We start from the raw sequence: 17,272 nt of genomic DNA, 5'->3' as shown, positions 1-17,272 counted from the left end.
CAGAATAACGTTCGGGAAATCTGGCATGAGCTCACTGTCACCATGACGACATACTGGTGGCCACGCCCACATAACGACACCTGTCTTTTCTGTGTTTGTGTGATTAATAGAGTAGGTGAGAGAGAGAGAGAGAGAGAGAGAGAGAGAGAGAGAGAGAGAGAGAGAGAGGGAGAAGAGGAGGGGGAGAGAGAGATGTTGGGCTTTGATCTTGAAACTGACGGTAAAAGCAGTGATCACTTGATGTAAACACTAAAGACCCTCCCTCTCTCCCTCTCTGGGTGAGTAAGGGGAGGAAGTTGTTATCAGAGGTGTTCAGTTGAGTAAGTCAGCCACACCTCCAAGGAAACACATAATCCCCCTCCCCTCTGTCTCTCCTTTCCTTTCTGTCTCTCCTCATCTCTCTCTCTCTCTGTCTGTCTGTCTGTCTGTCTGGCCCACAGGGTGACTCACAGTTAAAATGTTCTGGGTTCAATCCCTAACGTCCACAGTCTACTGGAGGCACCCTAGAGCAAGATGTGCTAACCCCTTCCTGCTCCTGAATCCCGTGTCTCTGTACTGTCTAACTCCTTCCTAATCCTGAATCCCCTTCATGCTCTTGAATTAACTCAACTCACTCTGGATTCAAGAGTCTCCAAAACAAACACATATTACATCGAATATTCCTCCTCTACTGATGTTCAATTATTATTAAATAATAAAAAACATAATAATAGCATTGTGTTTTCTATGAAATTGATTTAAGTTATTGTTGCTGACATCACTCTACGGAGATGTTAAGCCAAAGTGCATCTATCTCAGCCATTTGAGAGTCCAAATCATTAATAATTATTAGGGCTAATAATGATTATCAATTTATACTTCCCTCAGGGCCAATGAAGTTGATCTCCCTCTCCCCCAACCTCGCTCCCTCCCTGCCCACTGATTGGCTGTCCACTCTGTCAGACATCCTGGGACATGAAAGGCAGGGCGGGTGTAAACACGAGGTCAGAACCATTAGCGCACGCTATCATTACCCTCACTGTAGCTTCCGCTGCTATTAGCTAGCCCGCTTCACCCTGCCCACGGCCTGTCATTACACAACTAGCCTGCTAGCCGCGTGTTAGCCTCATCTGTTATTAATCACAACCTGTACCTTCAAGCTAGAGGTTCTGTGGCAGATAGCCAGCAAGCTGCATTTAGCTGCATTAACCCTGCAGCTGAGCATCATGCTCCTTTTACGACTATCCACCAGCTGTGAGCTTTGGCATCAGGTGTTTCACACACATTTACATTTAGCAGACGATTTCATCTAAAGCCACTGAAGTGAGGCTGAGAACGATCAGACCGTCAACGTTGGACCAACTGGGTCCTCACATGCTTGGCCTCAGAAGCAGTGGTGCGCTGAGTGTCATAGTTCTTCTATGTGTGTTGGCTGAAAGGGGACATGTTCTATGGCATTAGGATGACCTGACCACCATAGCCCCACCGTTCACCACGGTCAGACGCAGGCAGACATACAGCAGCACGGCGAGGAAAAACACACTACACAAAACACAAACATTTAAACATTTAAACATTTACCAGACTTAGGAAATCGTCCACGGTTAAACATCTACCAGCCGGCACAAATACACTGTCACTCCACAAAGACGACATACGACTACAGCCAGGAATACCAGAAAACAAGAAGAGAAGAGAACTAGATGCGGTGTAATAAGTTGTGTGACATTAGTCAAAGGTGAAGGCTTTTTTCGCACATTAAGAAGGAATCGAGAAACAAGATGCATGTTGAGGTCGAGATTAAAAACAAACTTCCTTAATCCCATTTTCTAAAGACCCGGATTAGAAAATATAGTGCAGCAGAAAATATTGGTTTGTTGTTTAATTTTCAGCCATCTTGTTTAGCTCGACCAATGTCCTTACGTCTAACAAGGCGGTTAGAAAGGAAGTCAGGGGTACAGGTGAGAGGTTAAAGGTGAGAGGGAGGGGGCAGGTGTTTAGCTTAACTGTGGAGCTCAAAGAGAACAGAAAATATACAAGATATTGACGGCTGGATAATAGATGGAGGAAAGAAGGAATGGAGGGATGGAGGGATGATGGAGGATGGACAGAGGATGCTGAATCGTTGAACAGAGCACTGATGGAGGGATGAGGGAGGGATGGACAGAGGACTGATGGAGGGATGAGGGAGTATTGGAGGGATGAGGGAGGGATGGACAGAGGACAGATGAAGGGGTGACGTAGGGATGAGTGAGGGATGGACAGAGGACTGATGGAGGGATGAGGGAGGGATGGACAGAGGACTGATGGAGGGATGAGGGAGCATTGGAGGGATGAGGGAGGGATGGACAGAGGACTGATGGAGGGATGAGGGAGCATTGGAGGGATGAGGGAGGGATGGACAGAGCCAGGTGAGTCAGTGTACCTCCGCCAGGTCAGAAAAGAGCGCTTGACTTGCGCATCGCCGCAGGATGTCCCAGTAACTCCGCGCCACAAACTCCTCACTGTCTTTTTTTAACACCTGTAGGAGCGGCGAAGCAGGGAGGGGGTCAGTTCACCTCCTAGTTACCTCCAATCCGATGTCCCCTCCCTCCTAGTCCACTCCCCTCCAAGTCGCCTCCCCTTTGATGTCACCTTCCTTCCTAGTCACCTCCACTATGATGTCATCTCTCCTTCAATGTCACCTCCCTTCCTAGTCTCCTCCTCTAAAATCTCACCTCCCTACCAGTCAGGGAACTTGGATGAGTTCACAGTTATCTTCGGTCCGCTCAGCAGTTGTACAGCAGGTATTTGTCTGAGCTTGTCTGCTCTTCCTAGAACCTGTCATTTTACTAATGTTTCTCCCATGAATCTGTTTGACATCCTGTTCAGGGTTGATTATTATCATTATGCGATGGGATACAGTTTTACAACCTTAAAACTAATCTAAAGTATAGTCGTACAAGCGTCTCTGTAAAAGTATCCCCAGTATCAGCTGTACTTTATGAATGGCCAGTTGTAAGGAGGTGGAGCTGATCGAGGAAGGCCCCAGCTCAGGATAATGGTTAGCGTCAAACAGGAAGTTGGGGGAGGAGTCAGGGTGGAGGGGGAGGGGGTGACAGATGATTGAGGAATAAAAGGTTTGTTTCCTTCAAAATAAAAGACTATGACTAAGCCTATCGTCCCAGGTCAACACCAGGACACCGTCACAGACAAAAGGCTTCTATCGCGAAAGGCTGTTAACCGGCGGCATTTCAAGATGAAATCATTTCAATCTGTGTCCAGCCGCTGTTACTACACCTGTGTCAAACAGGTTCTCCAACGGCTAACGTGACTTTTATAACTTTGAAACATGGAGATGAGTCTTCCTGTGCTCGCAGAAGGGGCCAGATATCCTTGGAGATATGGACCAACGTAAACAGTTGGTTTTAAAGCTCACCTTAATGTAAGACTGGTCTGCCAGCCAGGGTCCCAGGAGATACTGATCTGGATTGAACATCCTTTTTAGAGACTTACAGTTCCCACAGGAGTAACTGACTGACCACCCACCTAGTGTCTCTCTCCCTCTCTCGCTCTCTCTGTCTCTCTATGTGTGTGTGTCTCTCTCTCTCCTCTCTCTCTAGGGAGCAGTGGCCATTTTGACATGACCTTGCGTTTCTCTGAACAAAGAATCCATCCATCACAGAACTGACACCAACAAAACCCTCTCTACCCACCTCTCTCTCTCACACACACAAACACACACACACACACTCTCTCAGTATATGTGTATGTTTTAAAGAGTGCAAGTGTGTGTGTGTGTGTGTGTGTGTGTGTGTGTGTGTGTGTGTGTGTGTGCATGCTTGTTTGAATCTGTGTGTATGTGCGTGTGCGTGTGTATGTGTGTGTGTGTGTGTGAGTACGTGTACATGTGTGTATAAAGATGTGTGTCTAAGTGAGAGAGTGGCTTTTAGTCCAAACACAGACAGTAGACAGACTTCTTTGATCTGAGTCACCATGGCACCAGATATATTATGGTATGTCCATACTGTGAAGACTGCAGCCATACAGACAGCTGTTTTCTCTGGTTCCAGTACTGACCCAGTACCATACACATACAGAGAGAGCCCAGAGATGACACACACACACACACGCCCTTAAAAGGCCCAAAACGTCTGCTTCTGTTTAGAGCGTCTGACGTCACTCTCATTCAATTCAATCTCTTTTTAATTTCACCTGACCTTCAATATATTTTAGTGGCCCTCTGCTTGCTCTCTCTATTCATCCCTTCATCCTCTCTATTCATCCCTCCATCCTCTATGCTCTCTCTATTCATCCCTCCATCCACCAGAGCCTTCAGATGCTGGGTGCTCCTCTCCTTCTCAACATCTAATCCATGCAGCCTGAGTGACGTGAGGACGTTCTCAGGGCCTGTTCGGCCTCAGTGGATCAGAGGCTAACGATAAAGAACTACAGGTTGATAGAGAGAAGGCCTGTGAATGGTTACTGGTTCTCATGACTGCCTCAATGATGGCTACGTGGTTGTTGTAGTTTGGCATTCAACTAGCTAAATCTAGCTAAAAGCTTAATCGGAGGAGAGTAAGATGCACATTAGCCTTCATATTAGCATTAGCATTTACAATACTGTTGCCTTTGTTGGATATACATATTCAATTGGACAATTGAATTAGTCAACACAAACACACACACACACACACAATGGTTGTCCATAGTGATCGGGGGGAGTAGGGGAGGGAGGGCTGATACATACACTGTTGATAGGAGCGACATGATATCCATAGAGCTGCATACTCTGATACACAGAGAGAGACATAGAAACAGCACAGAGAGAGGGAGAGAGAGAGAGAGAAAATAGAGAAAAAGAGAGAAGCAGAGCGAGAGAGGCAGAGAGAGGCAGAGAGAGAGAGAGAAAGAAAGAGAGAGACAGAGAGAGAGAAAGAGAGAAGCAGAGAGAGAGAGAGGCAGAGAGAGAGGCAGAGAGAGGGAGGGAGAGAGATATCATGCAGAGAGGAGAAGAGAGAGAGCATGCAGAGAGGAGGAGATGGGGAGGAAACAGGGAGAGACATGTTAGTACATGCAGGAAACATTCTGTTCTAAAGGATGCAATTCCTTCTCTTTATTATGGAACAAAAGTAATATGCTCGATTCTAACGCTACTAAATCTAACCAAACCTAATCTAATCTAAACTAACGTGATCTAATCAAATTGAATATAATATTATCAAATTGAATCCAGTGTAATGTAACATATTATAATGTAATATAATATTAAGTAATATAATGAAACATATACATAGAATCTGATATAATACAATAATATCATATAATATAATTTAACACAATATAATCAAATATAACGTAATGTAATGTAATCTGATATAACGTGATGTAATCTGATCTGATCGAATATGATAAAAATATATCGAATATCGAATATAACGTAATCTAAGTCATACATAGCCGATCTAATGTTGCCTTGAGGCGTCCATTGAAAGGTGGATCCCACCAGAGGAACCTGAGGTGGACCAGAGAGACAAAAGACCAGGGTCTGGTGCACACAGGAAACACTCACACACAGGCACTGACAGGAAGTGTGTGCATGTGTGTGTGTGTGTGTGTGTGTGTGTGTGTGTGTGTGTGTGTGTGTGTGTGTGTCTGTGCTTATTTGTGTGTTTGTGTGTGTCTTGATCGTACCAACTGGGCTGACTTGTCAACATCTCCTTTCCTTCCTCTCTTCTCGTTCTTCTTACGAAAAATCTCCTGGAGCTGAGGTCATACGGAGGAGAATGATAGAATAATAGAACGATAGAATAGAATGAAAGAACAATAGAATGATAGAATAATAGAATGATAGAATAGAACGATAGAAAAATAAAGTGATTGGAAGACAGAATGATAGAAAGGAGGACAGAAGCTCTTAGTGTTTCAGGTGTATATAGTATAATAGTGTGTAATAGTAATAGTGGAGAGAACTTTTCCAAGAAGATTTCCAGCAAAACTCAGAGCAGAGTCAGTGCTAGCCTTCTTAAAATGAGTGTGAAGATCTTCTTAGCCAAGAGTAAACCCCTCTTAGCCCAGGCTTAAGTAAAGAGCTAATGTCTTTTAACCCAGGGTTAAGTAAAGAGCTAACCTTTCTTAGCCCAGGGTTTGAGCCAACCTAGTGTGAAAGCCCCTGATGGGTGTGTGGATGCGATCCGAGGCGCAGTACCAGAGACTCACCACTAGGAACTCTCTCTTGTCCACCATCTGGTTGCCGTCGGCGTCAAACATGTTGAAGGCGATCTTAAAGCCAGCATGAGGCTCTGGAAACACACACACACAATGAATATTTAACTTCTTGTTTTTGCTTAATTTAATATTTAATCTGCTTCGGCTTTATGTTCTTTGTGAATAAAGCTTTGTTGGATTCAACTGAATGTACTTACTGGTGAGGATGCAGAGGAGGAAGAGGTATTCTGTGTATGCGATGATACCTGCAGACAGCAGGGAGAAAGCACTGTATATGATATAGACATATAGACCGCACGCACACACACACACACACACACACACACACACACACAAACACACACACACACACATATATACACACACAGAAACACATACATTAGTACAAACACACACACACCGACACACATACATACACCCACACACACATACAGACATACATACATACACAAACATTCCCGCGTACATACATATACACACAAACACACACACGCAAACACACATATGCATGCACACAGACAGACACAGACAGACAGACAGACAGACAGACAGACAGACAGACACACACACACAATCTGCTGACAGTCCAAATATGTGCATGTGTTTCACTTTTTGTCTGGCTCTCTCACTCTTATTTTTTTTATTATTAGTATTAAATTACAAATACTATTACTCATTCAAATATGATTATTTGAACGACTTTTACTACTACTACCACGATTAATAATAATAATACTTTGCCTTGACTACAAATTACCTCAGGATTAACAAAGTGTTCTGAATAACTCTTACCAATTATTTTACCATGGCTGTTATTAATTCTATTAGCATGACGTAAGGTATTCCTTGTGGATGACCGCATCCTCTGTGAGGTCATGATGTTATCACCTGGAGCCAACGACCTCAGAGCCTCGATGAAGGTCGTACGGGTTCCTTTCAAACTAGCAACTTAAAGTTGTATTGAACCATCAATGGAAAACAGACACACACACACACACACACACACACACACACCAGGTGCATTCCTATGTGTGGCGTTCATCTCTCGCAGTCTTCTCTGTCGCCACAAAAGTAATCCAAGGATTTCGACTGTCAACACACACCATGACACACAGTGCATTCCCTTACATCACCACGCAAACACACGCACGAACACACACAAACACGCACGCAAGCACACAAATATCTGACTGAATATATTATATTATTGCTTTGTGTGTTTGTGTGTTTGTGTGTATGTGTGTTTATCTGTCTTTGTGTTTCTGTGTCTGTTTGTCTGGTCTAAGCAATATGCCACCAATGATATTTAAATAATGGTGTGTACAGTTTTGTCACAGATATCCAATCCTCCAATCGCTAATAGTCTTACACGCTCTCTCTCTTTCTCTCTCTCTCACTCTCTCTCTCTCATCCTCATCCAATCTGTTCTATAACACACAGAACGACAGACATACAGACAGACACACACACACACACACAAAAATGCACACTTTGAACACAAATCCTTAACATACTCAACACAACCACACAAAATAAAATACACAAGTGCTACATAACCACATACCCGGGCTCAGGAAGTGAGGAGGACAGGACAGGTGTCTGGGTGTTGCCTACCTCGCTCCCTCAGGTTGCGGAACAGCTTGGAGGTTCCCCTCCATACCGGCGGAGTGTCTGACAGAATCTTCTCGAGCTCCTAGCACACACACGCGCACACACGCAGACACAGACACAGACATAGACACAGACACAGTCAGACACAGACGCACAGACACACACAGACACACAGACACACACACACACACACACACAATGATGTCAGATGTTAGTATTTACATTTTTACATTCAAACCCGAATTGTGTCTTTAGGGCCTACATAATTGAAAATATTACTGTACATAGCAGATAGCTAGCTGCTATGCTAACATATACTATAAATGAAGGCATCTATCAGAAAGCTCGCTGCTACGCTAACCTATTCTGATAAATGGTATGTGGTATATATCAAAGCGTGCCATCAATGCTGTGGTCCAACCGGCCAGTAGGGGTCAGCATATGGTCTCAGACCAAGTTAGCTGGCACTTGTTTAATAGTTACTTTACTTTGTACTTCTATTTATACTCGCTTTATTCAATCAACGATAACCTCAGCTAGAAGAATGTGTAACTCTGTGTCTCTACAGAGATGACCTAAAGAAAGAGAGAACCAAAGAGACAGAGACAGCGAGCAAGAGAGACAGACAGAAAGACAGACAGAAAGACAGACCAACAAACAGACATCAGAGAGAGAGGGATAGACTGAGAGGGGGAGCGAAAGCGGGTGAGAGGGTGAGAGAAAGCGAGAGAAGAGAGGGAGTGAGAGACAGAGAGAGGGAGAGAGCGTGAGAGAGAGAGAGGGGGACAGTGCAAGAGAAAGAGAGAGAGGGACAGTGCGAGAGAGAGAGAGAGAGAGAGAGAGAGAGAGAGAGAGAAAGGGACAGTGGGAGAGAGAGAGAGAGAGAGAGAGAGAGAGAGAGAGAGAGAGGGAGGGGACGTGTTCCTACCTGCTTGGTCAGCGAGCGCCAGGCCCTGCTGTCTGAGAACGACACAACAAAGAGCAGCAGGAGGAGGAGGAGAAGAGAAGAAGAGAAGAGAGGAGAAGAGCGTTTGGGTGGGCTTGTTGAGATAGCATCAAACGCACACACACACACACACACACACAGGACAGTGTATATATACTGTCATCATTAAGGGCCCATTTGTTCCATCTTAAGGGCCCCTCCCGTGTGTGGCTGTAGGAAGCGGAGGGGGTGAAAGGGGAGGGGTGGGGGGGTGAAAGGGGAGTGGTGGGGGGGGGGTGAAGGGGGAGGGGTGGGGGGATGAAGGGGGAGGCGGGGGCGGGGGTGTTCTGCTCATCCAAGGGGACTTCAAAGAAGGCATTAGAGGACAGTGTGTGGCTGTATCACATGTCAGGGAGTACTACTGGGATGTAAACACCAGCACACACAGGTGCACCGCCTGCACACACACACACACACACACACACACCCATCCTGTTACACACATGCACGCACACACGCACATGTGTGTGTGTGTGTGTGTGTGTGTGTGTGTGTGTGTCTGTGTGTCTGTGTGTCTGTGTGCGTGCGTGTCTGTGTGTGTGTGTGTAACAGGATGCTTGACAGTATTGTCTATGGGAAAAAATAGAATTGCAGTTTAAAGATTAGGTCTTTAGGTTAGCTTCTACAAGTTAGTGACAGGGTTAATGTTGGTCAGTGGAATGTGATCAAAGGCACGTGTGCTTTCATGTGTGTGTGTGTGTGTGCATGTGTGCGTGTGTGCATGTGTGTGTGTGTGTGTGTGTGTGCGTGTGTGTGTGTGTGTGTGTGTGTGTGTATTAGTGTGCGTGTGAATGTCTGACTAACATTAACCTCAGACTAAACAAATGCTGGGAAGGCATCTGCTTCAGTTCAGAGTAATCTGGGGCTACAGGCACTGACAGAGAGAGAGAGAGAGAGAGAGAGAGAGAGAGAGAGAGAGAGTGAGGAGACAGAGAGAGCTATCCAAATCGCCTCACAGTGATGCATCAACCTGGAGTGCTCATCAGGGCCCGCCACGGCCTATACGGGTGGCTCTAATTGAAGCAGAATGTAATCAAAGCCGTAAACAATACTAAGTCCCTGGTTTAGTTAGATTAGACAACACCCTCTGATCTCAACCGACCAGTTCTTGTAATTTGGACTGTGGGTCTTGTCTCGTCGAACATTGAATTCTTCATTTTGACTATTGAGTGATTTACTATGAATTCAGGTCATTAAGGAGCAGGTGGTGGTCAGACAGTGAGTTCAAATATGTGTTATTAAGGAGTAGGTAGAGGTTAGACAGTACAGAGACAGGTCATTAAGGAGCAGGTAGGGGTTAGACTGTACAGAGACAGGTCATTAAGGAGCAGGTAGGGGTTAGACTGTACAGAGACAGGTCATTAAGGAGCAGGTAGGGGTTAGACAGTACAGAGACAGGTCATTAAGGAGCAGGTAGGGGTTAGACAGTACAGAGACAGGTCATTAAGGAGCAGGTAGGGGTTAGACAGTACAGAGACAGGTCATTAAGGAGCAGGTAGGGGTTAGACAGTACAGAGACAGGTCATTAAGGAGCAGGTAGGGGTTAGACAGTACAGAGACAGGTCATTAAGGAGCAGGTAGGGGTTAGGTGAGATGAAGAGGTTTAAGAGGTTCTGGTCTGGAGGGTCAGGGTCTACGTACTCCTGGGCTCGCTCATGGTGACCGACTCGATGAAGTTGTGCGGCGTCATGTACAGCTGTCCCTCGAACTCCACCGAGCTGAAGAGGCGGAAGCGATGCTCATGGGACGACATGTGGACCTCTCCTTCGTCAAAGTCGTATGGATGAGCCTGCACACACACACACACACACATATCAACACACACATTGGCCATGTGCAGGTTAGCCCCGTGACTAACAGGGGCTAAGACAGCACCCTTTACTGTATGCTGTCTCCCACTGCTGCACATGCTTGTGTACTTAACATGCTAGTGGACTTAGTATGAAAGGATAATGGCGGGCTAGTACCGAGCATCCTAAGTCCACTAGCCTTCTAGGATAGTAGAACACTAGTATACTTAGCATGCTAGAGGACTAAGCATGCTAGGGTATTTAGCATGTTAGGGTTCTACATAGCCTGCTAGTGTAGGATAGGATAGGATAGGATAGTCTTTATTGTCCCTGAGGGGCAATGATATCTGATGATATTATGATTGCGGTGTACGCTGGTTGATAACAGTAAACATGAGCCAAGCTAGAGCTCATAGAGGGAGCAGGACAGTGTAGTGGCTTAAGTGTTATATGTTGTAAGCAAGCTTGTCTTAGTGGTCTCTGTGCTGCATCAGTGCTGCTGTAGCCTGGAGACCATCCTGATCACGTGACCTCACATTCTGTTTCGCTACACACATCAGGGTGGACCTCTGGCGGACTGGAGAACTTGGCTTGACAGAGTAACTCCTTCGGCCAATCAGTGTAACAATCAAGTCGGACGCATGGCGGAAAATACTCTTGTTCTTGTTTAATTGTTGTTCTGGGGTGTTCTGCAATAACTGCACTTAAGGCTGTGTTAACTGTGCTAACGTTGACTCATTGTATCCGGAGACCCCTTTACTGTTCAGATTACCAGTGGTGGCCTGTAGTTGACGTTATAGTCCCCGATTGGCCCGATTACGTTGTAAATAATTATTATTTACTATTTAGCTGAGGCTTTCATCTAAGGAGACCTTGTCATGCCTCGGCACAGGGTAAACCCATTAGCAGGGATTGAAACCAACGACTCAAAATAGGTAGCAGACATTGCGAAGGAAAAGGTGCACAGAGATCTGAAATCAACAGTCAGTAATCACCACAGGCGACAAATGTTTGACCTTTGAGACCACACCTGGCGTGCACCGGGCTGCGGCAGGACGCCTAGGTAAGCTGCCGACATTGGGGATGGAACCCAGAACCTTAGGCTAATTCCTAATCAGTACACTGATTACATACAGTATATTACCTTCTTTAGTCCTAGTTTACTGAAGTATGTTACTGTACGATTCCATGTGGTGTGTGTGTGTGTGTGTGTGTGTGTGTGTGTGTGTGTGTGTGCCTTGATTCAGTTAGACATCCACAATGTCAAGATACGACAGCTCTTGGAGGGCTATAAATAGAAGCAGTAGCTCTGGCGCAGAGTGGGGAGAACTCTCATCTAATTGATTAGCATCTCTCGCTCCCTTTCCCTTTTCTCCCCCACTCTCCCCTTTTCTTTTATCCTCTCTCTCTTCCCTTCTCCCCTCTCTCCCTTTCTATTCTCTCTCTCCCTTTCCCCTTCCCCCCCTTCTCTCTCTCTCTCTCCCTGTCTATGTCTCTTCTCTCTTGGTCTCTCTCTCTCCTCTCTCTGTCTCTCTCACGCTATGTCTCTCTTTATCCTCTCTCTCGCCATTTCTATGTCCATCTCTCTCTCAATCTCTCTCTCTATCCTCTCTCGCCTCATCTCTCTTTCCATCTCTCTCTCTCTCCCTATCCGACTCTTCTCTGTCTCTCTCTCTCCTCTCTCCCTCCACCTCTCTCCATCTCTCTCTCCATCTCCCTCTCCATCTCTCTCTCCATCTCCCTCTCCATCTCCCTCTTCCATTTCTCTCTCCTGCAGTATAGCGTGGTGCTGCAGCAGTATAATCATCACCCAAGAGGTTTCTAAATGTAATCCAGTTTGGCTCAGGGGCTAACTGCACTGCTCAGCTAATATGCTAATGAGCATAGCTCTCCATTCATAAAGCTTTGATGCCCATTTCTCTGCGGGGCTTTTATCTTGAAGGAGATGAGAGTTGAGCAGCCAGCTCAATGAGATGCCTCCATAACGCTACAGCCTTGTGCTACTGACATCCACTATAATGACTCCCAGTATATATACGTTACCATACCCACCCTGGTACTGACATCCACTATGAGTACTACCCGTATATATACGGATACGTTACCATATAGTAGTATAGTATATAGGTTCTACTATTTACAGTTTATATAATGTCACCGTGTTTTAGAAAATCCAAGGGTGTCACGAGGTAGTAAAACAGAACTATGAAATCAAACTGCAACGGAACCAAAAGGGAATAGAATAGAATAGAGTAGAATGAAGCTCTCTCTCTCTCTAGGACTGATAAGAGGAAGCCTCAACACATAACATGTCGTTTTGAGAACATGTCTATAGGCCTATATTATTCTATACGATTATAAACTACTTATATATATATATATATATAAACACTACTTATAGACCGCTCTATAAAGACACTCTTATGTCTGGTTATTACTCTTTACCTCTGTTTTGTAGTGTCATTTCTTACTACATTATGCTAATCTAAATTAGCACAATGTGGTCTGTGTTGATAATTGTAACCAACTTACTCAACTTAACAACTAACTTTATAGCCCAGTACAAGTCGATGTTTCAGAAATGTATATGTCAACGTGGAAGGTTTGCCCGTTGCACATCAGAACAAACTCCGGCCATATGATATTTGTAATTTATATATAGATTAATAGATGAAATATATATAAAATATAATAATTGTGCTTTCCGAACGACGCGCGCATGCACCGTGTGTTCAGCACCACCACGAGCGGAGAGCGCCTTTCCTTCCCGCGCCAGATGTCAATAAGACTTGCCAAATAGTGAGACAGCCGGGTTCATTCGATGGAGAGAGAGGAAAACAACACGGCTCCTCCACAACAAACAGAGACACAACCGCAGTTACTGGACAATCCAAAGCAGAAAGGAAACGCCGCTCGCCAATCTTCCGGTTGGTCTCTTCCTCAATCAACAGTGTTTAGTTTTCTAACACTTGGGCGAGAAGTCCTCGCATTGCAGGCCCTTAAGGTCAACATCCAAGAAACGGAAAGCTATGTTGCCGCTGAGCAAACAGGCTTCTCCCCCTCTCGCCGCGTGGCACCGTGGTCTTTTAATGGGCTGTGGCAGCGGGGCCGACATCTTACCTTCTCTTTGGCTGCCACGGCGGGAACGGAAGGCAGCAAACGACTCAGTCGGCTGGCGCTGCGTTTGTATTTTGATTTATCGTTGTACAGGTAAAATGCCGCCATTATGGCTCCCCCGGTCGCCAAACACATCCCGGCGGCCCGCCTCCGTGTCCTGCTGGTCGGCCAGCCGACCAGCTCGCTGCTCGACGGCGACCGAGGGTGCAGCCTGCTGGCCAGCACGGCCAACGCTCTGCGGAAGGCGGACATTGTTGCTCGCTGCTGGTTGCTATGAGGATGAGAGGGTACCGGCTGGAGACTCGTTCACGCGTTTCATCGCGAGATGTACAAAACGCTTCTCACTCTCCACCGCGTCACTCTGTTTAAACACAAAATGAAGAGCAGGGTGTTTGAGTGTGTTGTTTATTTAAAAAAAAAAAACATGAAACACGCAGGGCCTTTACGTTATGAAGTCGAGCAGGCCGTGACTGCCTGGCTAGACGGGGACCCACCTGCTGGCGTATGCAAACTCTATCAAAACAAATTCAAAATGAGTTTATATTTCAGTCTACGAGGACGCTGATTTAAAACATTCCCGCAGCATGCAAATTGTAATTAGACATGCTGGTACACACATCGCGTACATAAAGTATACTCCTCCCCCGTCACGGGTTGTGGTCTAGAGTCAACGTTCAACCTTTTGATAGGATCGTGGTTGTATCAGGTTAATAGTGCACATGTTGGATCAAAGCCGCCCATCGAGAGCAGATATGAAACGATACACGAACGAAGATGAAAGATGAACTTCCATTTAAGTCTCTTGAGTGGGAACTCGCTGGGGCTTTTCGGGGGACTTTGATGCCTGTGCGGTGGAGGTACGGCGAGCGGCCTTTCCCTGGTCGTGTCAGCGCGAGATCCCCAGGTTGAAGATCAAACGGGGACAACCCATCCCCAACGATGGAAATCAACACATTAAAGGGGTGATTAACATAGAGGCAACCATTAGCCTAATCTGTCCAATAACTGACGGCTTTCATCCGAAATGCATAAACGTTAATCACTCATCTGTTGTTTTGAACATAAATTGCATCGAAAAATATCAACATCAGCCTACCTGTGTGCCTTATGTCGAGCGCGCGCGTTAAGTTTATTCATATTCTGAGTCGCGACCTTGTTTTCATCTAAAGTCACGCCCCGTGACCCTTAGGTCATCTAATCAATTACTCCCTAATTACCTTATCCCGCCCTTCCATTAGTTTATCATCTTTCTCCAAATTTAGAGGGGGAGGTGGAGAGAGAGAGAGAGAGAGAGAGAGAGAGAGAGAGAGAGAGAGAGAGAGAGAGAGAGAGAGAGAGAGAGAGAGAGAGAGAGAGAGAGAGAGAGAGAGAGGAAGGAAGGTGGAGAGAGAGAGAGAGAGAGATCTATAAACCTGCGGGTGGAGGTGAGAGAGATTTTTAGAGACCCCCGGGTGGGTGTGTAATACCAGGGGGCACTGAACGAAGCCCGCGGTCTGTTCTGTCATCTGTAGAGACCGCTGGGACCCCGGCGGGAACCATTCATCAAGTCCCGCGAGCTCTCACACGGTGACCGCTGAGCTCCGCCGCTGAAGTTGACGTCTTCATTGTGCTCGGGATCGAAAGCCGATATATTAGAATCGAATCGGCCTCGAGGCTGCTCCAATCGATTTCAAAGCGTTTTTCAAAAGTGTTTTTTTTTTTTTTGTGAAAATTATGAATAATAATTAACCAAATCAAGAATTTGTTTGCGAGGATTGAGAAGGAGAGAGAAATTAAGGTGTAGTGGGGGGTACACTTGATATGGACGGCTTAAACAATAGGCCTTCATCTATTCCACATTAGAAAAATTTAAATCGACCACACACACAAACACGCGCGCGCGCGCGCACGCACTCACACCGCACCTTCAACTCATTTATCAAGGCAACTCCCGAGGGAGAGTGCAGCTGTGTGCGCGTGCGTGTGTCTGTGTTCCTGAAGCGAGAGCGCGTGCGCTGCGTATATGCCATTCACCTTTAAATCGATGGTGAGAAAACGCGAGCCCTCCCGGGGATAAACACGCGCGTGTTGAGTCCCGACTAACCGCGGGGGCGCGTGCTGCGGCTTGACCCAATAAACAGGCAAAGCGCGGTCGTTCATTTGAATGGATAATGTTTCATTCTCGAGGCGCAGCTCTTCTCCGAGCAGGTATAGTGTGGTTACGTGGTGTGAGAGAGATGGTGGAGAGCATAAGCACAATGGAGCACACACACACACACACACACACACACACACACACACACACACACACACACACACACACACACACACACACACACACACACAGTTCATGCGATTAATTTAACAGCGTCGTCACAGACAGACCACTGGCCCTGTGGGTGTGGGTGTGTGTGTCTGTGTATGTGCGTGCGTGTGTTTGTGGTTGTGCCCGTATACTACGACTTCAATTAGGAGAACTGTGTGTGGAAGTAACGACGCGGATATTTAGCGTGAGCCATTCACGCTCCCGCACCACGTGTCGAGGAGTGTCGGGGTATTTCGAGGGCCACAGAAACAGCCCCCTCGCCCGGCTTGTTATTGGTCGAGGCCCTTACTACAAGATCCCCCGCCTTTGATGTCTTTGTCTCTTTGATTCGTTTTTTAAGACCACAATTAAGGATATATGGGCTCACAGTGTGTTCAAAGCACCGCGCGAGATCAGTGGAGGGAGGATTGACAGTCAACTGATGTCGTTTGCACAGGTGTGTGTGTGTGTGTGTGTGTGTGTGTGTGTGTGTGTGTGTGTGTGTGTGTGTGTGTGTGTGTGTGTGTGTGTGTGTGTGTGTGTGTGTGTGTGTGTTTTCCCAAGTGCGGCTGGGTTACATAAAACAGAACCAATAAATCAACATCTGGGTGTGAAAATTACGCAAACGGGGGCTTTCCTGCACGGCGCTCCCGCGCTACACCTGAGTCATTTATGGAGCGAGGGGGGCGCGCGGCTGTAACGCAAATCACTTTCTGCCGCTCACTCTCCACCTCGGGCTCGCGCGCAGGAGCACGAGGAGTTCACACATACGCGCACGTATACGATCGTGAGCAGCATTCATCTGGGATCCCTCGTTGGCAATATAACCGCGAGACACACATGCACACGCCCGCACACGCACCACGAACACACAAACACAAGCACGTACACACACACACACACACACACACACACACACACACACACACACACACACACACACACACACACACACACACACACACACACACCGGCTAACCGGGAGAGCAGGGGTGAGGTGACGACCGGTGCTCGTGACAAGCAACTGAAACTGCACATCAAAGGTGTGAGACGGCAGCGTCACGAGGACAGATCTATAACAGAGGAGAGGAGGAGGAGGAGGAGGAGGAGGAGGAGGAGGATGAGATGATGAGGAGAGAGGAGAGGAGGAGGAGGAGAGAAGATGAGAGGAAGATGAGGAGAGGACAGCATTAGCATAAAAAGGCAAGCGGGACGCATTTCCATACGGAGTGCCAGATATATGTGGCGCGGGACTCCCCCGACTCACTGCACTACAGGCAACACACTCAACTACACACT

The 17,272-nt window shown here is 46.5% G+C and overlaps 1 protein-coding gene across 1 annotated transcript; it reads right to left on the bottom strand.

Moving 5' to 3' along the window:
* Window positions 1-2,404: 2,404 nt before the first annotated feature.
* LOC311373593 (calcium uptake protein 3, mitochondrial-like) lies at window positions 2,405-13,941 on the bottom strand (the record flags this gene model as incomplete). Its single annotated transcript, XM_084490320.1, has 9 exons — window positions 2,405-2,500; window positions 4,709-4,750; window positions 5,653-5,724; window positions 6,178-6,260; window positions 6,384-6,431; window positions 7,801-7,879; window positions 8,726-8,757; window positions 10,424-10,571; window positions 13,693-13,941. Coding segments are annotated over 9 exons (849 nt in total), but the record flags the coding sequence as incomplete, so codon positions are not given.
* Between the last annotated feature and the right edge of the window lie 3,331 nt (window positions 13,942-17,272).

Source organism: Micromesistius poutassou (genome assembly GCF_964030765.1).
Source record: "Micromesistius poutassou genome assembly, contig: SCAFFOLD_4960, whole genome shotgun sequence".
NCBI lineage: Eukaryota > Metazoa > Chordata > Actinopteri > Gadiformes > Gadidae > Micromesistius > Micromesistius poutassou.
The sequence above is the reverse complement of the archived record's forward strand: the minus strand, read 5'-3'. Positions and strand labels throughout refer to the sequence as shown.